Below are 25,788 nucleotides of genomic sequence, written 5' to 3' on the forward strand. Positions count from 1 at the left end.
CCGGAAATGCAGAAGCTCATCTGCTGACAGCAGATGTGTGCTCCACCGGATAACATCAGAGTGAGAACGAGTTAAACAACTTCCAAATCCAGTGCATTTAAAAAGGCAGCAGCTTCCTCCCTGTGTCCTCAAACTGAAAAGCGGTGGGCACATTTTTCTGGTCACGGTGTTTGGAGCCTCTGACTGTTTAAGTGCCAAAGTTAAAATAACCAACTTTCCTCACTCCATTCTTGCCTTTCTGTACAGAGGCTCATTCACTAGAATGTCAATGGAGAAACAAAGACAGCTGACTGTTTTCTCCCTAGTGTCTATAATTAGATTCTCATGAAGAACTTGGCCACAGCAGGGCTTTGCTGGACAATACCTCCCCCTACCACACACACGCACACACCCCGCAAAACACCCTAAAGCATCTCCCCCTCACTTATCTCCACGGAGACCCAGACAAAGCAGCCAGTCACTTACCCTCTTCAGCCACGAGAAATGCTTGTAAACATCAATGTCCCCATCCATGCTGGGCACCCATGTCAGCAGTTAGATGCCTTGGTGGAAAAAGCCCTTTTCCTGGCTGGAGACCAGTTCTCTCCTCTTTCTTGCCTCTGCCCCCTCCCCCCTCAAGAACTCCAAGCTGTGTTCAAATTTCCCCACTTCCCTGGCCTGCGTCCTTCAGCTTCTCCCTAGACAGTTTCAGACACACAGCGACTCAGAGCAGACCGTGCTGCTTCAGTGTCCTCCCCTACTGCCCCAACAAACACATACACACACACACACACCACATACACGCACACACACGCACCAGGACTGGGATTCAGAGCCCTGCGGAGAAATCAAATGTCACACAAAGGTAGAGGAAAAAGAAAGAAGACTTGGACAGAAGTTGTAAACACAACACACACGCACACACACACGGGACCATTCTCAGTGATAATACCAGAGCCTGCCAGAGGGAAACAGTCCTGAAGAAAATTCCTTGTCTGGCTTCCCCCTTCTGGAGTGGCTGGAACTCATTACTGAGAGCCCCGATTTCCTGTCTCTGCTTCACTCTGCATTTACCCAGGGCTCCCAGCTGCTCTCAGTTTATTTGGGACTGGGGAGAAGACTAAAAATAAGTGCTGCTCTTGGAGGAGCTCACTGGTTCCCACACACAGCCTGACCCCCACCCTGAAGCCCACACCCACCCGTTTTCCAGGCGAGTGACGGGCTGTGCCCCGAGGAAAGCCTGTTGTTTCCAAAAAAGAGCAGATTCAGAAGCAGCTCCAGTCTGGGTTGTTGGTCCTGCTGTGCAACGGGCCCAGCACAGAGCGTTTGCTGTCCTTGGCACTGGTGGTACCATCCATTAGAGACCAACTGCCGCAAACTCAGGGGAGTCTGGCCCTGGACTGTTGGCCACCAGCCAGGGCACCCTGGGGGCCACATTCTGGACAGGGGCCAGGGCTGGAGGGTCCTGCCTCTCTGGCTGTCCCCCACTCTGGGCTGCCTGCTTTACAAACCAAGGAGGTGGAAAGGTTGAGGCTGCTTCACGTGCATTTCCATGAGACTCAGGGAGCAGTGCTGGGTAGACAGGGGCCTTGGAAAGGCTGGAGGAGACCTGGAGCTGCAGCTGTTTTCCTCCTGTCAGGGCAGGTCACATGCGGGCTCTCCAGGTGGCCCCTCCAGCACTCCTAAGATGCCACCCCCCACCTCCTCCTATTCCCATCTCCTTTGAGAGCTCCCCACTAAAAACAGCTTTTCTCCCTTGCTCAGCCCTTAATGTGTGGCCTTTGGCTATGACTGATTATCAAAGTGACCTTTGATGTGGGTGCGGTGGGAACTATGGTTACATGCAAGGCCCTGAGCTCTGCTGTGGCAAAGGACTTGCAGATGCACATCTTGTGACTGCCTGGGTCTTCCCATTTCCCTTGGGGGTCACCTCTGGGGTTTCCTGGAACTCCCAGTCTGAAGAGCAGTCCCTCATGCCCCTCATGCCACATGCCCCTCAGCATGGCTTCAATGTCCACAAGGGCCAGAAGCAGGGCCCAAAAGGGCAGAAACAATGCCTGGCAGCACAGTCCCCGGCAGGCTGGGCCAGCCCACAGAGATCACAGAGGCGGCAAGGAGGAGAGCTCTAGCCAGCAGCTGGCATAAGGGGAGGAGTAAATTCCTGGAGACACACCCAGACAGAGGCCAGAAAGGAAAAGCAGGCTTTGCTGCCCATGCGCTGAGCTCTAGCCCCTTGCTCTTCACCTCTGGCCCAGCTCCACAGCACAGTGTGACCCACTCGGCCCAGGTTCCCTGCCCACGCTATGGCAGGATGTTGCCAAGGAAGAACATCTCTAAAGCTACAGGGGTCAGTAGGTTGGTTTTTCTCTGTCTAAAAGCCTGAACAAGTCAAATGAAGAAATTCATCCAGTCAGTACACATTTTCCCCGCATCCAAGGCAAATGAAAAACTTCATGCCCTGGGTTAAGAATTACCATATGGTATGCAATAAAGGTATATCTAGGACTCCAAGGAAGAGGAGGTAGACAAGCTGATTTGGGAGCTGGACAGGGAGAGGTGGTGCAGAGTTCCAGCCTCTACAGGATGGTGGAAAATTCTCCCCTCTCCTGGGAGGAGCGCAGTGCTCTTCCTTAGGTTCTGGTACAAGAGAGGAGGAAAGAGAAAGGTGGCCAATGTGGCTGCTCTCATCAGCCCTGCTCACTCCCAGCTTACACAGAGCTATGGCTCAGGTGTCCCTCTTCTATCCCTTCCTGAGCACCTGCATTCCCCTCTCTACTTCATCACTGACCTTGTCACACTGGACCACTCCTATTGCACCAAACTGTCAGAAGTGTGTCTGATTTCCAACTCACTTCTCCTACTTCCATGCCTACAATTCTTAGCACACAGTACAAATTTAAACATTTTTTGGATGAAAGAATAAGGCTCAAATGATAAGACTGGTAAAGTAAGACTAAAATTCTATTTGCAGGAAAGAGACTTGAAGGTCCGTTTCTCCAGGGTAAAGATGTTCGACACAAAGAGGAAAGGACGGAGCCCATTTCCTCTGTTAGCTCAACTCAATGTGTGATGAACAAAGGTGGGGGGTGCAGGGTGGGGGAGAGAAAGGGACAGAAAAGGGAGGAAGGGAGGGAAGAATCCAGATAAACTGCAGCTAAATTCTTGACATTTTTATGGCATTCTGAAGTAGCAAGTCTTATCTCAGCCTTGTTTTTCCTTAAACACCAAGTACATCTTACTTATATTGTGATTCAACTCAAAAATCACAAATTAACACCCAAAAGACCTAGGAGCAGGTTGGCAGGAGGGAAAGGGGAGGGGCTGAGTGAAATGGGATGGATTCAGAAGCTAAGGCACCTCCTCGCTCACTCACCCCACCTCGAAGGGCAGCTGGGTCCCTGTCGTGGCTCCCTGATCACCCTGGCCTGGCAAGGCAAACCCATGGCTGCACCACTGCCCTAGAAGTCCATCCTGTCCAGGGCACCTCACTTGATTTACAGATGGGATTCCAGGGATCAGGTAAGCCCCTAAATATGTTCATCAAATATATACAAATTACTACTATTTGTATTCATAAATCTTTCTCTGAAAAAGAGTTGTCAGATTATCAGAACAGTCCATGACTCCCAAAAGGCTAGAAGCCCAGCTTTTATCTGGCCTAGGTAGTTACTTCCAAAGGTCTAGGCTGCCCTCATTATTGGGAGCTCAGGGGCCTGGGCTTCCTGCTCCCATTACACTGCTCCTGTGAGGTGGTGTCTCAGACTCACTGGACCCATCTCTGAAGACAGAAGTCCTCAGGAAGCACAAAGGGTACATAAATACGGGTCACTACAGTGACCTAACAGTCCTGAAGGCCTTCCTGGAAGTACTTTGCTCATCTACAAACAGATTCATTACTGCCTGCAACATGCAGCAGCCAGCTGTGGGAAAAGGGCAGGAGACTGTGAGGCTGAGCATTCTGGGAGTAAAAACACAGCTAAGAGGCCAGGGTGGTCAGGTTTGCCGGGGAAAGTCACTGTAGCTTGCTCCACCCCTGTCCTAGGGTCTAGAAGAGAACCCCAGGATTGCCGCCTACCTGGCTGGAATTCCAAGTACTTGAGGGAATGGCTGAAAAAGGAGCTGAGGTCCCCTGAGGTGTTACTCCTGCTGCCTACCAGAAATCAGCAGCATCTTATCAGGCAGAACTGTAAACTGAGAGGAATCTCATGGTCACATGCTGTTCCACTGACCTATCACCTACAGGCATCCTGGGCTCTGCTCAGCCCTGAGCCTTCACCTCTGGGCCATGGGTGGCAGCTGCCAGGACACTCCCTCATAAATCCTAAGTCAGATGTAAACTTGTGTCCTTCAACAGACATGGTGCACAGTGGGCCCGCTGAGAACGGGAGGCGGGGGAACGGAGTGAAGAGTGTTGTGGAGGAAGTCCTGGCCACTGCAGCTCAAGCCTCCACAGAACACAAGCATGGAAAACACACCTCCAAAATAGATCAGGACAAAGGTCGGCAGACTTTTCCTGTAAAGGGCCAGATGGCAAATATTTTGGGTTTGGTGGGCCACATAGTCTCTCTCATACTCAACTCTCCTGTTTGCAGTGCAAAAGCAGCCACAGCCAACACCTAAACCAGTGTGTGGCTGTGTACTAGTAAAACTTTATTTATGGACACCAAAATGTGAATTTTATATTATTTTCCCATCTCAAAACATTCTTGTGATTTTTCTTCAGTCTTGAAAAATGTAAAAATCATTCTTAGCTGATGAGTGTAAGAAATATGCAGTGGGCTAACTGTGGGCCATGGTTTGCTAATCCCTGGGTTAGGACAGTGCTTCCCCATCCAGAATGAACTGCCTGGACCCGAGGGAGTTCTAGTAAAAATGCAGATTCTGGTTCAGTAGATTGGGTATGGGGCCTGCTGTTGTGCACTGCTGACAAGCTCCCAGGTGATGCTCGTACTACTGGTCCCAGGACAACACTTGGAGGAGTAAGAAGTTTGGAAACTGCTTTCAAAAGTTCCTCAAGGCCAGGTATGGTGGCTCATGCCTGTAATCTCAGCACTTTCGGAGACTGAGGTGGGCGGATCACCTGAGGTCAGGAGTTCAAGACCAGCCTGGTCAACCTGGTGAAACTCTGTCTCTACGAAAAATACAAAAATTAGCCGGGCATGGTGGTACACAACTGCAATCCCAGCTAATCGGGAGGCTGAGGCAGGAGAATTGCTTGAACCCGGGAGGTGGAGATTGCAGTGAGCCAAGATCACACTATTGCACTCCAGCCTGGGCAACAAGAGTAAAACTCCGTCTCAAAAAACAAAACAAAACAAAACAAAAAATTCTTCGAAACATAGATTACTAAACAAACTTGCCTAGAAACATAAATTCCCTGGAGCCTGCCTGCCCACTAGCAGGTATCTGAAAGGGCAGAAGGCTCTTGGTAGTGTATCCCTGGCAGGTTTTTCTTTTGTGGGTGGAGGGTAAGTGGGTGTCTACATGCTCAGACCTCAAGTTATGCTAACCTGGCAACATTGTCCACCACGGCCCCTGGGCCTGAAGCAGGAAATTTAGTGGGGAAGGATTTATTTGCTCTTTCACCAGTGTTTGCACATTCTTGGTCATTTATAAACATTGGTTCTTAGAGGCTGAAATAGTCTCTTTAGGTCAGGTCTGAAAGGAGCCGGATTGCTAGAATTTAGTAGGGTAAATTTACTTTGGGGGGCAGGGATCAAGATCCAGGAAAATTAAAACTGCTAAATTTGCAGTGGCTGAAGGCCCCCAGTCTTGGCTGCTGTGTCAGGAAAAGGGCATTCAGAATCCCCCAGGGGACAGGAAGCTTCTCTAGGGCAGGGCATGACATAAACTGTGGGCTAAGAAATGCCTGCGGGAATGGAAAGGGCCAACCTACTAGCACCCCAGCAGAAGGCACTGCAGTCAAGAAGTCTGGAGAGGTCTCCCCACATCCACAGGGGAAGGTCAGGTCTATGCTCCCAGGACCAGCTCTGTTTCTTCTCCCCCACCCTAAACAGTGGAGCCCTCCCCTTGACTGCCCTTTGTCCACTGTTTCTAAGGAAAATGGCAAAGAATTATCTTTGCCAGCTGACCCAGGTGCAGTTAAGCAGTTTCAATAACGAGAGGTGCTTATGTTACCTTTGTCTAAAAAAGAAAAATTAAAAGCTGTTTTCTCATATGAAGCCCATGCTGTACCTCATTCTTTGGGATTTCACCTCCCAGCATTTGTCCCTGACTCCCACCTAGTGGCTTCTTCCAGCACTGCACAGGGACAAAGAACTGCCACTGGTGCCACCTGAGCCCGGCCCAGGAGCCCCTTGGGAGCTGAGCGCAGAAAGCAAGCACGGACACACCTACTCCTTTCTCATCTCTCACTCAAGTTCACACCTGTCACAGGGGAGGTAAGAAAACATGCTGGAAATCGGCTCACACAGGCTCTACTTTTTTTTTTGAAAAATAAGCACCAAATTTTCCCTCCTCTAAGATCCAGAGGAAAAGGTTTACCTACAAAACTCCTTCTGTAACTTTTCAAAATTAAAATGTTCAACACATATGTATCCTGACTATCTTTTGTTTTCCATTCTGGAGATACAGAAATGAATCCCATGGTAAAAAATTCAAGCTCACATTTTATAATTCATAAAACAGCTTTTTCTCTCCACCTTTTTTTGCAACTCCTCTGGCTTTTCAATATGGTAAACAGATTTGCTTCTTGGACAGAATGAAAGATTGCAAGCTGAATCTGGCAGGAATATACGGGCTTTGTTTAAGGAGCTGGGAGCTGAAGAAGCCGCCATCTGTGACAAGGTGGTTTGGAGCTGAGAAGGGGGGTGGCTGTGCTCCCCAGCCTGGGTCTGGGTTTCTTTGTTTCTTGGGAAACTAGTTAAAAAGGTAACTGAGGGCACCTGAACTGACTGCTGGGCTGTCAGAGGTGAGCACTTATCCCAGCTGGGGCCAGCAGAGGCTGCTCATTCAGGAGGGCAACTCTTCAGGTTTTTCAATATGGTAAACAGATTTGCCTCTCCACTGTTGAGATGTGGGCCTCCGTCAAGCTCTAACATAAGGGCAGCAGTAAACTGAGAGGTTCCTAACCTGTCTCTACACTTTGGAACCCAAGAGGTCAAGACTGAGGGAGGCAAAGGCTGGTGCTTACAAAGAGACCACTCCATGTAGCCCCCAGAACAAACTGCAGAATTGGAATGCTTGGCCAGATCTTGCAGACACTTTCAAACTCAGCTGTCATTTCCAGTAGAGAGAAACTGAGTCCCACAGAAGTGAAGAAGAGGCTCACATGAGTGGTAGAGCCAGGGTAGAACCCTGGCCTTTTAACTCCTTCCTACCTTCCATACTCCCTCACCCTGGTTCAATTTGCTTTCACCTGCTCAAGCACACTGACCAGGACTCTTGAGACCTTGCAAAGAAAAGCCTGGGTTCCTGTTGGATGGCCAAGCCTACTCCATGTACCCCAGTTCCAAACAGGGCCTAGAGTACAGCCCTTCTATGGGTTCTCTCTCAAGCACCACCCCTCACTCTGGAGCCTGAGCTCTTCCTTGACTTGCCTTCACTTTGCTGCTGGGTTTGCCTACCCTTTTTCTGGCTTCATCTTGAAACTTCACCGAGAATCTCCTTGGCCCATACCCAATGTGTTAAACAGCAGAACAGACTGGCTGGCTGGTAGGAGATGAAGGGTGTACATAACATACTGTTAGAGAAGCACCCATAGCTACTTCATATGGAGACTCCGCTGGCTCTCGTAACTTCTGGGCATCACCCAAAGACCTGGGACACGAATCAACACTGTGTATCAGCCTAGGTCTACTCCTCCCAGCTAACTGGCTATCCCCAGCCTTGTAGAGCCCATTTGAATCTGACTGGCTATCCTGTCTAAGGTTTCCACCACCCAACCTAGCCAAAGATCTATGCCACCAACCACCCAGCCAAACCAAGCAGGTGTGGAGGGGTAGAGACACCCCTTTCAGACCATGGGAAAGCCCCACTCAAGGCACAGCCAAAATCCTGGAAGTGGTCACAGTTGTACCGGGTCCTTCTTGCCCGGGCCAGGTACCACATGCCAGGGCCACTGATGAGTACATGCCAGTACATGCCAAGGCCACTGATGAGCACTGCTTCCCTTTCTGGGCTTCAGGACCACCTGTGGGGTTCTGGGGCTCCTGAACTGAAATAACCATACCCTCCTGAGGGCATCATCCTACATTTCACCCCGTAAACAGAGAAGGAGGAGGCTGCCCCTTTCTGGAACTCAGCTCTGTTCCCATCACAAAAGAGCTGCCTCAGCCTTCCAGCCAGGGCCTCAGCTTCATCCTCCATGAGCACTGACCCTGAGCTTGGCTGTGTCTTCCAGTTGTAAAGGACCACCTTCCCATCTCCTGAGGGTAACACTGCTCTGCTGCACCACAGGCAGGACAGCCTCCCTGATGCTTCCTCTGCAGGCCAGGTCCCAGCCCATCTTAGACCCCAAGACACCCTCTATACAAGGTCCTCATTCACCAACTTTCCAGAGGAAATACTGCTCCTAGACCAAGGGAATCCAGGCCCTTTGTTCCTTGCCCCACTGAGGCCCCAGAGGGTATCCCCATTAAGAAAGCCTTGCACATGCCCTTCTAGGCCCAGAGCCCACGTCTCCTCATTATACTTACCAAGGAGCAGGATGCTAGTTTAGACCCCAGAGCATGGGAAACTCACTCAACCCAGTGCCACTGACTCCTGGGCAGGTCTGCTCCACTTGGGCTTTAGAACTAGTCTGCTCTGTTTTATACCCATCTCCAGGCAGAGTTCTAGCCAACAGCACTCCTACTGCTGCCAACTGTGCTGGCCCAGCTGTGCTTCAGCTCTGCCAGGACCCAGCAGAAGAGGAACTAGCCCTACCACAAAGAAACAGCTACCCAATAGGAGGCACTAGGACTAGGAGTGCACTTTTCATGTAAGACAATAGAGAGCCCAGGACTAGTCTGCTATTTGTCCTGTTCTAACTATGGACCACTCCTCCACATCTACCCCTGCTTCTCAGCAGCCCATTCTTTTGGTGGACCACAGATGCCCCAGTGCCAGAAGATCTGCAGTCCCAGATGAGCAGCAGCAGTACAAGATACATTTCCCACTATGTAATCCCTCCCCTCTGCTAACAGTTGATTCACTCTGGGGTAGACCTAAGGTGTGCATCCATAGCTTGTGAATAAATTAAAAGTCTTTAATGCCTATTTCTTTTACACTTAACACTTCTTCATTGATCTGGAGGACTTCGCTCAAAAATAATTAACTGGGTCAATCAGATTCTTTTCCTTAGAAACTTGAGTTTAAAAAGAAAACATATTGAGAAAACATGGAAAGAATTTGTCAGCCAACAAGAGTAAACTCAAACCTAACAGAAGTTTGTGGCAGTTACTCTGAGCTGTCTTCCTGAGGGCCACTCACTTTCCCCCACTCTATCAACATTCTTTTCTGACAGAGGCCACCTCCCTCTATGGCAGGTGGAAGTGCCAATACTTGCTTTCCCAGCCTCCCTTGCAGCTAGGGTATGCACAGGTGAACAAATCCTGGCCACTGCAGCTAAATGAGAAGTCTGCTAGGGGATTGCAGAGAGTTTCCCTCCTGATTAAAAACAACAACAACAACAAAAACATACTAAAGAAATGATTCTCTACCTCTGCACATAGTTGTATAGTTGTGTCTTGTAAGGACATGTTGCCTGCAGTCCTAGTGGCCATCTTGCGACTGTTAGGGGATGTGCCTGAGCAAAAACCACCTCTTGAGGATGGCAGAGCAAAAAGATGGGAAGAACCAGTGCCCGTGAGGTCACTCAGAGCCACTTATTTAACCCTGAGACTATCTGTCTTCTGGACATCTTATTAGTGGTCTATCTTGTTATTGTTTACATCATTTTACTGGAAAAAGTATCCCAACTGATATAGATGTCATGAGGCAGAGTTGGACCATGTCAGGCCAGTGTCATGGCCAAGCAGGAACTCTAGGTGTGTAACAATGCCAGTGTGTCTACAGAGGAGAAGGGAGCAAATAATCAAGGGATGCACAGGCATCATGCATGAGAAGGCACTGGGCAGTGCTGCCTAATCCTTCAAACCATCTTACTAGTTCCAATTCCAATCCTAACCCACATGGGACTTTAAAAAAATAATTCAACTGAGTCTCCATGGTTGAACGCAGCACTTCTTAAACTTTAATGTGCTTACGAGTCACCTGGAGATGGTTCAGCAAGTGTGAGATGGGGCCCATTTTCTGCATTTTTCACAAGCTGCTAGGGGATAAGAAAGCTGCTGAGCCACAGACCAAAATTTGAGCAGCAACAACTTCTAACTAAAAGCGTCAATCTAAAGCACTTGATGAGTTTGCTCACCAGTCTGAATTCTATTTCCATACAGGTTAAGACCTTGTGTGGAATGTGGATGTGCCGATCGTAAAATGACTTTAGGTTTGCAAGATCTAAAATAAAGACAGGCTATCTCTGTCCAGAATAAAAACCTTAACATACAGCCCTCACATCTTGGAATGTTTATATGAACTTCTGACCCCCTAAAAGTACTTGCTTCCCCATTCATAGGTTAGTGATGGCCATAATTACTCTAGAAGATTTATGAATGCAATCACTTTTAGGGAAATCTCTTCAAAGGAAGGCATTCCCCAAACCATTGTAAATAACCCCAAGACAAAACTGCAAATCTGAATGCAAGCTGTTTTCTACCAATCCATCTTGAAAAAACCAACAACCATGTCAACCGCCTTTGGATCAAAAATATTTTTAATAAATTTCTAAGAAACTGTTTTAAAAGTTAGATTCATTGTTTATACCAAACACTAAAAAATATTGTTGATGGATTGGAGTTAACCATAAAATAAAAATCAAACCATAAACTTACTAGAGGAAGATACAGGTGAACAGTTATTTGTTCTGAGGTTGGGAAAGGCGTTGCTAGGGCCAAAAGGAAAACAAGAAACCAAAATAGGAAAGACTGATAGAGTGAAGTACAGTTGTTTAAAATTCTGTGTCTCAAAAAGCACCCTAAACGTTATTTAAAAACAGAGTGAGGAAAATACATGCTACAAATAAAGCAAGTGGTTAATAAAAGGTCATTCAAATAGATAAGAAAAACACTAAAATCCTAATAGAAAACAACAGCATAGAATACGAATAGACTAGAGTGGGACAGGTGCACCCAAGAGGCTCAAGGTGATTTCTGGGTGTACAGGGAAAAATATTGGAACTATTTTTTAACCTATCCTTTAAAACTCTATTTTGGTGAGCAGTGGATATCCTAAATACCCTGACTTGATCACTATGTGTTATATACATGTAACTAAATTTCACATGTACCCCACAAATATGTACAAATAAAAAACTTTAAAATTCTGTTTTGTGGTATTTTTATAATTCAGGTATATTAGTGAAATACTGGCCAGGTGCAGTGGCTCACGCTTATAATCCTAGCACTTTTGGGAGGCTGAGGTGGGTGGGTTGTTTGAGCCAAGAGTTCAAGACCAACCTGGACAACACAGGGAAACCCCATCTCCACACACACACAATTTTTTTTTTAATTAGCCAGGTGTGGCAGTGCACTTCTGCAGAGGTGGTACACTTCTGGGAGCAAGAGTTGGGAGAATTCCCTTGAGCCTGGGAGGTCGAGGCTGCAGTGAGCCATGATCAAGCCACACTGCACTCCAGCCTGGGTGACAGAGCAAGACTCTGTCTCAAAAATAAAATGCTGCATGTGAATATGTATATGGGAAATGCATTCTTTTTCCAGATAGGATATAGAATCAAAAGTTTAGAGACCATACAGAGGAATACGAATAAACTAATTTTCAAAAGTTTAGCCTTTTTACCAAACAAAGAAATGCAAAAATAAGAAAACATTTCCTCCTAAGAAATTTGTCAAGATTTTTTTTAAATCAATGAGGTAACCAGTCTTTTGTTTGTGGTAAGAAACAAGGGGTAGTGGGATCTAGCCGAGGGGAGAGACACCAGCCAGGGATTAGAACTCAATAAGCAGTACATGTAATTCGAGGGTGTGTGTCTGTGTGGGTGTGAGTGTCTGTGTGTGAAATCTTACATGTTTGCCCTTCTCTGGCCCTGGATTTCCTCAGGAGAGGCCAACTGTGGACCATGGAAGGGCAGAGGGCATAGCTTAAGTTGCTTGACTGGGCTCTATACTTCTTGATAAGAAGGGCCACCCTGCAGCGTTGGCCAAAGTGGGCTGGAAGAAAAGGCTGGAAGGTATACAGATGAGTCAACAGCCCCAGTCAGCAGTGGCACTCCATGGGCTGCACCATTACATTCCCCAGTGGTTCCCAATCAGGCCACAGGACTACTCACCAAGCTCTCTTCAAACCACTCCTTTATGTAGGCAGCTGTTGGGCCAGGGATCTGGCTCAGGAGGGCTGCTCTCTCCTGAGGAAGCTCCAGCATCTCCAAGGCCAGCCTCAAGTCCTCGATGAGATGGAGCACTGGGAAGGGGTTCATGTAGGAGGCCGGGGAAGCCAGTCCAGGCTCACAAGTACCATCACTAAGATCTGCACCTGTTTTAGTGCCTGCAATGAGAGAGAGGTGGAAACTCAGTAAGAAGGGTAGACACCATGGGCAAGGTACTAGTAAAAAGCAAAGGTGGTGAAAAAAAGGTGAAAGGGACAGATAAGAAGCTGGGAGTGAGCTGGGCATGGTGGTGCATGCCTGTAGTCTCAGCTACTTGGGAGGCTGAAGCAGGAAGATCACTTGAGTTTAGGAGTTCCAGGCTGTAGTGCACAATATCTGGCTTGAGAATAGTCACTACTCTCCAGCCTGGGCAACAGAGTGAGACCCCATCTTTAAATAAAGAAACCTGGAAGGCCACCTGGACCCCAGCTGAATCACTCACAATGTAAACTTTCCAGAAATCATCTTTATCTAATCTCGGGCTGGACAGTGTAAAAAGAGGCATGCAGAGGTGGATGACTGTACCCTTTGGGACTGATGTATGAAGCTCACACACTTAGACAACTGGGAAAGCACAGCCAGTCCTCACTAGGGACCATAAACTACTAGTTTAGACAGTAAGATCTCATTCTTCAGCTTTTAGAATTTTCTTTATATTAATGCCATAGATTACACAGTTGGCCACCAGAGATTCTTCCATTCCTGTGTGCATTCCAGGATAAGGGATAAAGGGATGCATCTTGACTCTGGGCTGGCCTGGTGACTTTCTCTGATCAACAGAAAGCAGTGGAAGTGACTCTGTACCAGCTCTGGGCCTGGGCCTTAAGAGGTCTAACAGGTTCCACTCTTTCTCTCTTTGACCCTCAACTGCCATGTAACAAAGCCCAGCTACCCAGCTAGAAAGACAGCCCCACCTTTCTTGGCCCTCCCAGCTGTGGTGACAGACATGTGAATGAAGCCATCTGGGATCTTCCAAGCCCCCATGAGCCACCCCAGCTGACACCAAGTGGAACAGGGAGGAGACACACCTGCAGAGTGCTACTCAAATCATGAAATTACAAAGAAACGATGGTAGTTTTAAGCCACTATGTTTGGGTTGGCTTATCCCACAGCAATAGATGACAATTACTATATTCATTTTGGTGAGGGTTTAGTGAACTGGAATCTTTCTGGATCTTCCCAGTTGGGAGATCTTTATATCCCCTATATATCTCTATATGTTCTTAAATTTGTATTATTATATATATATCCATACCTCATCTCCTTATTGTGGGCTGTGGAGTCTGAGAGAGAGTCCATGTTACATTTAGCTGAGTTCCCAGCATCATGCACTCTACCCAGTAGACACTGAAAAGGAATCTGACCAAATGCCTGCACATATACCTGAACAAGTATCTAGAGAGAGAGTGCTTCAATGTCCTCAGAGATCTGGTATATTGGGTCAGCTCTTTCTAATTTGATATGCCCCAAATTCAACTGTTCCACCATTTTTTTTTTTTTTTTTGAGACGGAGTCTTGCTCTGTCGCCCAGGCTGGAGTGCAGTGGTGCAATCTCAGCTCACTGCAAGATCCGCCTCCAGGGTTCACGCCATTCTCCTGCCTCAGCCTCCCGAGTAGCTGGGACTACAGGTGCCTGCAACCACGCCTGGCTAATTTTTTGTATTTTTTAGTAGAGACGGGGTTTCACTGTGTTAGCCAAGATGGTCTCGATCTCCTGACCTCATGATCCACCCAACTTGGCCTACCAAAGTGCTGGGATTACAGGCGTAAGCCACTGCACCTGGCCTGTTCCACCATTCTTACACTTATTTAACAACAGCAGCAGCAGCAAAAGTCTCCTTTCCATAAGTTCAGTGATACATTTTTCAAATAAAAACTGGGGCAACAGTCTAACAAAGGAAGTCTGTGCTTCTTTCAGCAGTAAGAAACACTTTAGAAAATATGGTTTAGGTGGTGGAATTTCTAGGGCATTTGGATTATTTATAAGGCCAACCAGATGAAAGATTTGAAATTAGGACTCTACTGGAAAATGTGAGCTTGGGGCCACCGCATCCATGGTATGCTGCAGGCCTGACGTCCAATTCCAGGTCCCTTTACTCTTCTCAGAGCCAACCTCCTCCTTGCCAGGCAGAAATCCACACAGATGGAAACAATTACCATTTGATTGCCAGTTTGCTTTCTGAAAATGCATGGTACAGGGAATCATGGATCACAATCCACAAACAAGTCAGAGGCTCTGAGGAGCCAGGAAACTGCCCAATTACCCACCACTGTGATGTGTGCTCAGCACTTTCTGGCTCCTACAAATCCAATTAAGAGTGGACTGGGAACAGCCACAGCCAAACTTCAGGGAAGAAAATGGACAGAAGCAGAGCAAGACCTCCAATCTCCAAACCATCGCTGAGTAATCCCTCTCCATTCTGTACACATGAATTTTAAACACGTAGCCATCCAGTTTCATTTTAAGTATTTCATAAATGTGGGAAGAGTGAGTCAGGCTAAAAGGTGGATGGAAGATCTGGGTTTTCATTAACTTTATATCACTGTGTGGCCTTGGAAAAGTCTCTTCCTTTCTCTGCGACCCTCTCTGCCCTAAAGCTTTGGGATTCTTTCCTACTATTCAGAGTATGCGTGTGTACACGTATGTGAGTACATGTATATCTGTGCCAAGTTTTACAGGCTTATATGTATATATATAAAAACTTTAATTTCTATTTATTTGCAACTTATATTTCTTTTATTACTTTATCAAAACCAATAGTCAATAAATACTAGATGAGGGAAAAGATAAATATTTTGTCCCTGAGCTAGTTGTAATGACAGTGACAGAAAAGCCTCAGATGACAAACTCCACTTGACTTTAAATTTAAGAATCAGACAAGGTTACAGGACAGAAAACTAAGGGAAGAAGAAACTTCCAGATGCCACCATTGGGCTTTGGGATGTAAATGACAAAATGATATTGAATAAACATCTATACAAAGGGAGATACAATTCTAAATTTCCTCTCAGAGGAAGAGTTTGATAACCAGCCTCCAAGAAGCTGTCAGTGACCCATTCCTCTTAATATTCGTAATTTGTGAATATTATATCAGGGTTGCTCTGTGTCACCAGTAGAATATGACAGAAATGACAGGATATGACAGGAATGTCACTTCCAAGGCTAGGTTATAAAAAGCACTGTGACTCCTTCTGCTTTATTATATCAGGCCACTCACTCTGGGGGAAGGCTACTGCCATGTTATAAGGACACTCAATCATCCCTATGGAAAAGTCCATATGGTGAGGAAATATGGCTACCTGTCAGCAGACATCAAGGAACTGAGCCCTTCTACCAATGGCCATATGAGTGAGCCACTGTGGAAGGGATCCTCCAGCCCAGGTGTTCCCAACCCCAGCCACAGACTGGTACCAGTACATGGCCTGTTAGGAACTGGGGTGCGCAGCGGGAGGTGAGCAGCGGGCCAATGAGCATTACCGCCTGAGTTCCGCCTCCTGTCAGATCACTGGTGGCGTTAGATTCTCATAGGTGTGCAAACCCTATTGTGAAGTGTGCATGCGAGGGATCCAGGTTGCTCACTCCTTATGAGAATCTAACAAATGCCTGGTGATCTAAGGTAGAACAGTTTCATCCTGAAACTTTCCCCCGACTCCCCAGGTCCATGGAAAAACTGTCTTTGACAAAACGGTTCCCTGGTGCCAAAAAGGTTAGGGACTGCTGCTCCAGCCCCAGAGAAGGCTTCAGATGACTGTAGCCCCAACTAATATCTTAACTATAACTCTTTAAAAGACCTAAGCCAGAACCACCCAACTAAACCACTCCTGAATTCCTGGCAGATAGAAACAGATGTTAAATGTTTATTATTGCATGATGCTATGTTTGGGGTAATTTATGTTACACAGTAAAATAACTAACCAATAAAAATAGCTGAGAATATTCTGAGAAGTACAATCAAGAGGCACTTGCCCTGCACTGCTAAAATATGTTGCTAGAATTACCCTCACAGAAAAAAATAAGATCTTTATTATACATCATACACAAAAATAAAATTTAGACAAAGATTATACACTTAAAAAATTGAACTAGAAATACAAAAAGAAGATAGGTCAAAACTGAGTGAGAGGAAGATTTTACAGGCACAAGAGCAATTGAGCAAGACATAAAAGAACAATAAATCTGACTACATAAAATTAACTTCTGGAATATTAAAAACAAAATTAAAAGACAAATTATAGCCTGAAAAACCTACTTGTAGGCCAGGCATGGTGGCTCATGCCTGTAATCCTAGTATTTTGGGAGGCCGAGGTAGGCAGATCATCTGAGGTCAGGAGTTCGAGACCAGCTTGGCCAACATGGCAAAACCCCGTCTCTACCAAAAATACAAAAATTAGCCAAGCATGGTGGCAGGCCCCTGTAATCCCAGCTACTTGGGAGGCTGAGGCAGGAAAATTGCTTGAACCTGGGAGGCAGAGGTTGTGGTGAGCTGAGATCGTGCCATTGCACTCTGGCCTGGGCAACAAGAACAAAACTCTGTCTCAAAAAAAAAAAAACCTACTCGTATCAATTACAACAAAAGCTCAGTATAGCCTTCATACAAAAAGAGACCTTATCTATCAATAAAAAAGTCCCCAATCCACATCTCACACACAAAATAGGCACAAGTTTCTTATATGGGCAATTCTGGAATTAAAAAACAGAAGTAAAATTTTAAAATATGGAAAGAAAATGTTTTTGCATTGGTAAATAGAACATTTAAAAATGATATTCAATTTTCACCTATGTAAATTGTTGAAAATGCAAATGCAATGATAGTTAATGTTGGCAAGCTCATATGCTGCTCATAAGGGTACCCTCATACACTGTTAATAGACACAAAGACCGGCCTAATCTTTCTGAAAAGAAATTTGGCAAGATACAGGAAAAATATTCATGCCTTTTGACCTAGCAAGTCCAATTCTAGAAAGTTAAGCTAAGGAAATATAACTAGACACGTAGTCAAAGATTAATATATAAGAATAATCTCAGCAGCATCTTAATTTTCAAAAAGTAGGGGAAAAATCCCCCCAAATTAGTGAATGTTTAAATAACTTCTGAAAGAATATGATTCATATAGCTATATAAAAAACAATTATCTAAAGACTCAATAACATGGGGAAATACTTGCCTTATTCAGTAAAACAATTATAAATATATGTATATGGTGTATATATACAGAGAAATACCCAAATGTTGACAATATCAATTTTCATTACTTTTATAACAATTTGTTTTAAACTTTAAATTTGTTGAATATAAGTGAGAGATTCAAGTTTGACATTTAGTTTGCACAGGGACTCTAGGTTCTCTTGTTCTTTGAAAGTCCCCACAGGATGCTAGACAATATGGAAGAATTCAGGCCTTTATTTGGGCAGGAAATTAAGTGAGTAAACCCAGACAGGTTTCTTCCTTGTGCTGTTGATTAGCTTTCCCTCGCTCCATAATTGCATTAGTGAAAGGGGGAAAAACCTGGTAGTATTTTCACAGAACAATCATTTCAGAAAATCTTAGAGCAGGCCTCTTGGTAAGCTAGCCATGTACTGCTTAAGGGGGAACCTTCTGGAAACAGGACATACTCAACTGCCAGGAGTCCCCCTTACCCACAATGAACAAACAGAAAAGCTGAAAAAGATAACACCCTTATTTATTTTATTTTATTTTTTTAATGTGGAGCCAAGCTTGAAAGACAGTAAAAACCTTGGGTACCAGAAACAAAGAGTGAACTCAACAGTGAAATTAATTCAAGCTGACTCTAGAGTAGCCCAGGGGCAAAATACCCAGATATAGGGAGGAACCGAGGTTGGGGCTTGAGGTTTTAATGCCTCCAGTGAAAGCAGTAAGTTGAAAGTGAGACCCCTATAGAAAGAAAGTACCCCAAAGTATTGCCTATTTCATAAAGGGGTCTGAAAAAATTCACTCAATGGCAGGGAAGCTTGCAGTATGCTAAGGAACCCCCTATGTGTTTATAATACCACACATATACACCCTCCCTCACCCCCAGTGAGACATCAAACCTACAGGCCTCTGCATACCACCGGTATAGTGCCAAATTTCTACTATGCACTTACTACTGAAATCCCAAACCAGAAATCAACACACACGCATACAAAATGGTCCAGAATACTGCAACACCTAAAGCCCAGCATTAGCAATTGCAAAATCTCCCAGGAGGCTCATTTCCACACTCCACACACATTCCCCGCAATTACCTCCTGTAAAAAAATTACAACCACAGTGGGAAACAAATCAAAATGGAAAACAATAAATAAAAAAAAGTGTGCCCTAAAACCTGGGATTAACAGGACAATTTAGAAGACACAATAAACCACTAATGCTGGATATGCCTAAATATAAGGTACATATATTTCTTATATAAGAAATCCCCAGATTTCTCAGAAAATGGTAATTCAACTTAGAGTCAAGCCTAAAGTTTCTCTTTGGGGCATTCTATTTATTTCATTTTGAGCAACAAAGCAGTATTTAGAGTAGCACAAATATTTTCAACTTTCAATGCACATTGAAGTCACCTGAGCAGTTTTACAAACTCCAGATGCCTGAGCCCTCCTCCAGGGATTCTAATTTAATTGGTCTGAGGTGTGACCTGGGGTAATAAAAAGTTTCCCAGGTGATACTAAAATGATGCTTAAGCTGAAACCATGGCACTAGCAGATCACCTCAATGAAGTCTAGCTTTGATGGTTATAGAGGTCACCTGAGAATTTTTATTTTAAGGGGCAAAACCAAAATTTAATGAAGATTTAGTAATTATTTTTGAGGATAAGACCACATACAATGCAAGTGTTATAGGATTTCACTGAAAGCCTTTTTTTCTTTTTTTTTTTTTTTTTTTGGAGACAGAGTTGCTCTGTCACCCACGCTGGAGTGCAGTGGCGTGATCTCAACTCACTGCAACCTCCGCCTCCCAGGTTCCAGCAATTCTCCTGCCTCAGCCTCCCGAGTAGCTGGGACTACAGGCACGCACCACCATGCCTGGCTAATTTTTGTATTTTTTAGTAGAGACGGGGTTTTGCCATATTGCCCAGGCTGGTCTCGAACTCCTGACCTCGTGATCTGCCTGCCTCAGCCTCCCAAAGTGCTGGGATAAAGGCGTGAGCCACCGCACCCGGCTGAAAGCCTTTTAATGATCGCTTTTGAAAGCACATAGGGATGTATGTGGTAGTGACTGGGGTTGTTCAGATATTTTGTTCTCCTCTACTTGCATTCATAGTAGGCTTACAGTTCTGTCCCTTGAAGTCACTCATGGTCACATAACTTCCTTTGGCCAATAAACAGAAACTATGTGTATCACTGTGGGAGAAAGTCTAAGAGCCAGTACACAATTCCTCATATCTCTTCCACCTTCACTGACTTCCGGCAATAGTGGAGACTCAATCAGTCTGTGTTCAAGTGAAGATGACAAGGACCAGAGCTCTTGGCAGATCTCAGGGAACTTGCAATGTGTACAAGAAATAAACCTTTGTGTTTCAAACCACTGACATTTGAGTAGTTTCTCACTGCAATATAACTTAGCCTATCTTCATTCGTGCAAAATATATATGTTGTACAATTAAGACATATAGACAAGATAAACTTTTAAAGTCTAATCTTTTACTATGTAAATGGAGTTCTTTGGCATGAGATGAAATAGCTGATGACAGCATCATATGTGAATTTTAAAAGTGTTGTCTTTAAAACAAATTCCAAGTAAGGATGGTGTGTTCTAAAACCTTGCCACTTAAAAGTGGGGTCCACATGAGTAGCAATAGCAAAACCTGAGAGTTCATTAGAAATAGAGAGTCTTGGATCCCATCCCAGACCTACAAATATGAATCTGCATCCCCAAATGCTCTACAACTGCTCTAGAATGCTAGAATTATTCAAAAAGAGTGCTCATAATGATAGAAACAAAGATAAATATAAAAAGCTTGAATAAAATGATTTCATCAGATGTGCCAGTGACGGGAATGGTGGTGGGTACCTGTAATCCCAATTACTCAGGAGGCTGAGAATTGCTTGAACCCAGGAGGTGGAGGTTTCAGTGAGCCAAGGTTACGCCACTGTACTCCAGCCTGGGCAACAGAGCAAGACTGTCTCAAAAAAAAAAAAAAAAAAAGAGTGCCAATAAGACAAGAAGTTCATAAATTAATGTATTATTTTGAATTATTGAAAGCCTTTTAATTAGTGCTTAAACATGTAACTAAATCAATACATTAATATTAATATGAGTAAATATTTTGTCTATTTGGGAATATTTGGGCATATTTCATATGTTTTACATAATTAGAGAAGAAAAGGAAGAAATAAAAACCTTAAAGAAAAGGAAAGCATGATTTTAAAAAATAGGAAAATCTGAAAAAAGAATACAAACCAAAATAAAGAATGCAGTCAAGCAAATTAAAAATTAAGTGAACAGGTTAAATAGCAGAGAAGAGAATTATTGGAGAGGAAGATAGATTTGAAGAATGCTGCATACAGAGACACAAGTGAAAAATATAAAAGGGGAGTTAGGAAGCATGGAATTAAAAAAGGATGACAAGGTCCAACACAATTCTTCAGGAATTCCAGAAGAATACAGAGGATGAAGCAGAGGCAACAAAGAAAATGGCTATGAATTTTTCAGAATGGAAAACTTGAGTCCTCTCAGTTTAAAGACACTCACTGAGTCCCACGAATGATACATCAAAACAAATCCACCCAAGAAACACAGTGAAACCAAAGATAAATAAGAAGTTTAAAAACAACCAGAGACAGAAGACAGATACAGATTGCCAGACTTCTCATTAGCAATAAATCCCTGTGACCACAAAATAATACCTATGGATAGTGACCAACCTACAAGCCTGTACAAGATAAACTATCATTCAAGATTATGAACATTTAAGGACATTTTTCAAATGACGACTAATACAATCTATTTCTGACAGACTATCAAATTTTAAGGAAGAAAACTGTATCATGCAAAAAAAGAAGCAGGATGAAAGAATCAACTATGATTGGAGAGGTTGTTAAAATTGTTAAAATGCTGTCAACTAAAAAAACAATACTTTGGAGAATATAAAGATACTAGAATACTGAACAAAAATAATGTGGAAGATGGGGCAGTGATGAGAATTAAAGCATTCTAAGAGTCAAGTATTATTTATTTTATTTTATTTTTTGAGACGGAGTCTGGCTCTGTCACCCAGGCTGGAGTGCAGTGGCACAATCTCAGCTCACTGCAAGCTCCACCTCCTGGGTTCATGCCATTCTCCTGCCTCAGCCTCCCGAGTGGCTGGGACTACAGGCGCCCGCCACCACGCCCGGCTAATTTTTTGTATTTTTAGTAGAGACAGGGTTTCACTGTGTTAGCCAGGATGGTCTCAATCTCCTGACCTCATGATTTGCCCGCCTCGGCCTCCCAAAGTGCTGGGATTACAGGCGTGAGCCACTGCACTTGGCCGTCTTATAAAGAAATTTAATCGTAGTTTAAATTTTTTCCACACAGAACACACCAGGTCAAATGCTTTTATATGTTAATTCTATCAAACATTAAAGAATAATTCTAATCTAACAAAGCATTTTAGATAAAATATAATGGCCAACTTGATGCTAACAAAATGGAAAGCCTCAGTAAAATGGACACATTTCTAGAAAAACTTAACTTGCCAAGACTCAATTAAGAAATTAAAACCTGTCCACACCATTAAAAGAAAAAAATCTTCAAACAAGAATACACGAGGCCCACACAGTTTTGCAGCTCAGTTCCTATATCTATAACTATAGCAAATATTTAAGGAACACATAGTTCCAGCCTTATCCAAACTCTTTCAGAGAATGGAAAACGAGGCACAGTTCCATAAAGGACTGGGAGATGGGGTCTACCAGTGAGAGAAAAATGGAATGAGGGCTGTCAAACAGCGGGTGCCCCAGTATCCGTTTTGACCTCTTCATACAAAGGGCAGTCTTTGATAGCTCTGCCCGTTAGACATTCCTAAAACCCCCACTCCAACTCTTCTGAACAAAGTCCTAGCAGGGCTCTCCCAACCTGCAATGGGAAACAGCGAGACTGATACTGATGACTGCTATATGCTGCTCCACCTCAGAGAAGCCAGGAACAAGATCAGTCAAGGACTGTTCAGAGTATGGACTCAACAGTCCTCAGCACCACAGCTGACTTCATTCACAAGCCAACGTGAAGAATCTCAGTCTTGATCAGAACTTTCTCTGCCCCTGCACAATCTTTTGTTGTTTTCTTTTTACAAACCCAGACACTAATCAGAGTTGGCAGAAAGGCCCCAGCTGACAGGGCAACTTATTTAACTGTCATAAAACAGACTCCTCTTAACTATTCCTCCTCAATGAGTACTGCTTGTACATAACTGCATGAGTAACCTCCTGCACAGCCAAGAGGAATAAGTGGCCTTCTGTGTCCTGACCACGTGGCTCTCTGGTCCCCTGCCAGAAGTGGCCTGACAAAGTAGCCACTGAACCTGTCAGTTCACAAATTAAGCTCCATGCAAAATTACTGTCTGTGGCAGTTGCTCTGGGCCATCCAGAGGGAGGTAATTAAGCAATATATAGTTCAATTTCAATTGTCAACAGTGTAATTCAATTACAGTGTAATTTGCAAGCAGAATCACAGGGACTAATCAGGAGGAAGACTAGATCAAAGGTTAACATCCTACTGGAAACTATAATAATGGTCTTTCATATTAGAACCAAGTCACTATTGACACAGGTCCTAGAGTCTTTAACAGCTACCCTTTCCCAACTTTCTGATATAAAATACTGAGGTCCCAATCTAGTATAGTCTAGTCTAGTCTAGTATAGTATAGTCACCTGGGATTCAGCCATTCAGATTTCAAGAATTCAACTTTACAAGGAGTTTCATTTAATAGTCCTGCTTACAAGGCATTTCTTTTTGCATTTACAAGAACCAATTTCTATCTCTCACACCTCCCAAGCATTGACCATCTGAGATAAAGGCCATCACACCGTGGCTCTGGAGGGGCATATTTACCACTTGTGCATTAGGATGTCCTCTCAGAGTACTCCTGGTCTGATTGTTTACAGGAGTGATAATCATCCCGCACTGTTTGCACTGTTTTAGTTGATGGAGGAGGAGATGGACATTTTTTTGCACTAAAAACTTAATTACATAAACATTGATATCACATGCCCAAAGTGCACTCTTTTTAGAAGGAGTTTTGGAAAGTAAACAGTAACCTAGCCTACTGTAATTAATAAGAGGCAATTCCTTGTTACATAGTATATAATTACTAGTGATCACTGAATACAGTACATCCATTTTAGTAGGAATCTGTGTTGTTTTTGTGTAAGTGGTTACTATTGGGAGGTCCAGGAAGCCCGTAAAGGTTTTTTTCCGTTGAAATACGTGGTAACTGTGAGAAAATACATTCTTTGGGTACTTGAGTACTTTGATGGAAAAGCAGTTGTGTTTTGGCAGTGGTGGTGGCACTACTTGACATCACGCAATCTAAAATTAATAAGAGAATATAAATAAAGAGAGGAAGATTTAAATGTTCATACAAAAATGTCATTTCTGCAAGATCTGTGATGTGGTGCCACAGTTTTCAAACTTCTTTAGCTGTGCCACCCTTAAGCAAAGGAACCCTTGCTTAGAAGAAATAACGTAAGAGAGACAAGAACAAAACCACTCTGGCTTAGGGATTGTGAGCAAGAGCAGAAAAGTATCCTTCCCTCAGTTAATTCTTTTCTCCTACAGACAGCCTCATGCATCAACATAAAAACCAGCCCAGGAATAAAAGGAGCCTGGAAGAGACTCAGATGGCCCTGGAATCAAATCTCAGCACTATGATCTTGGGGGGTAAAAATAATTTAATACTAATATCAATAAAACAAATAACTTACACCAATTAAGCACTTTCTAGGTGCCTTATCTGCATTAATTCAACCCTCACAATAATATGAGACAGGTACTATTATTACCGCCATTTTATCAATAAGTAAATTGAGGCTCAGAAGAATTAAGCAATTTGTCAAAGATCCCACAGCCAGCACTAAATGGCTGAGCTGGGATTCAAACCCCTACAGTCCAACTCTGTAGTCCATGTTAATAACCACAAAAATTCTTAACCTCTTTGGCCCAATTTGGTTCAGCCATCTTAATGCCATCATAAAAATGAGGAAAAGTGTCCTCAGCAATCTTGAGAAAAAGTATCCTGAACAAGGTATTCAAAAGAATGATCATTCTTTTTATCAAGAATAGCATAGAAAACACGCCCTCCAGATACTCACTAGTAACCTCAATGTTGAATAATCTGTCAAACAGCTCCTGTCAAATATCTGTGTGAGCCAGCTACTACTTCAGGGATGGTTCACGGGACATACAAACTACTAGTCTTCCAAAAAAAAAAAAAGAGTAACTTGTTATTCCAAAAGGATCAGTGAAACAAAGGTGAAAATAGAGAAAATAAATGAAGTTCAGTATGCAGCCAGATAGAAGATGTATACAGAAACCTATATGTATACCTCCTAACCAATGAAAAGGAGATCCTAGTCACAAAAGCAAATAAAAAAAACATCTAACATGTATTAAATGCTTATTAACTAAAATGCCTAAAACCACCAATTAAGGCACTGGAGATACAGTGGCAGAGCCTCTGTCCTTAAGAAACTTACATGCTGGTGCAGGAGGCAGACAATAAAGAGGCAAATATGAATGTGATAGGTCAGGTGATAAGTGCTATAAAGAAGTATAAACAAGATACAAGAACAGAGTTATGTGGGAATGCACGATAGACACAGACAGGGAAGGCCTTCCAATATGGTAACATTTCAGCATAAGCCTAGATCTGGAGGAGGGCATTCCAGGAGAGGGGGGAGCAAGCGCATGGTTAAAGTGAGATACACCCTGGGAACATAAAAGGGATGCATAAAGGGCCGCGAAAGCCAAGCCATGCTAAGACCTTGCTGGCCGTGGTAAGGGCTTTAAACTTTATCCTGAGATGAGAAGCCATTGAGGAGTTTTGGAGAGAGGAGTGATATGACTTAATTTACATTTTCAGGTTTACTCTATAGCTCTGTGGAAAAGAGTCTATAAGGGAGCAAGAACAGACGCAGAGAGCAATCAGAAGACCACGTATCAATTTTGCAGACCCTGGGCAAATCCAGCAATGGATGCACAAGCCTTATACAATGAAAACCACAAAACTCAGATAGGAGTCTTTCTGTCCCCAGAAAAGATTCCACATGATAAAGATTATTTTTAGTCCCTCATTAATCTATCAAGAGCTAACATTTTATAGTGCTTACTATGTGCCAGGCACTGTTCTAAGCACTTTACACGTGTTAACACAGGCAACTCTCTA

At 44.0% G+C, this 25,788-nt stretch overlaps 1 protein-coding gene across 9 annotated transcripts in view; it reads right to left on the reverse strand.

Moving 5' to 3' along the window:
• PPFIBP2 (PPFIA binding protein 2) overlaps nt 1-25,788 on the reverse strand; it is a 143,858-nt gene that overhangs the window by 78,378 nt on the left and 39,692 nt on the right. For 8 of the 9 annotated variants that reach the window (XR_008492307.2, XM_054438155.2, XM_063671176.1 and 5 more), the window contains exon 3: nt 12,326-12,540. Coding sequence is in view for 8 of the 9 variants with exons in the window: in XM_054438155.2 (XP_054294130.2) it covers nt 12,326-12,540 (215 nt within the window). In the remaining variant the exon portion in view is untranslated. Of the gene's footprint in view, nt 1-465; nt 1,143-12,325; nt 12,541-25,788 lie in introns of those variants that run through there. The other variant, XM_063671178.1, reaches the window with a different exon arrangement.

This window comes from Pongo pygmaeus, chromosome 9 (genome assembly GCF_028885625.2).
Source record: "Pongo pygmaeus isolate AG05252 chromosome 9, NHGRI_mPonPyg2-v2.0_pri, whole genome shotgun sequence".
NCBI classification, from domain to species: domain Eukaryota; kingdom Metazoa; phylum Chordata; class Mammalia; order Primates; family Hominidae; genus Pongo; species Pongo pygmaeus.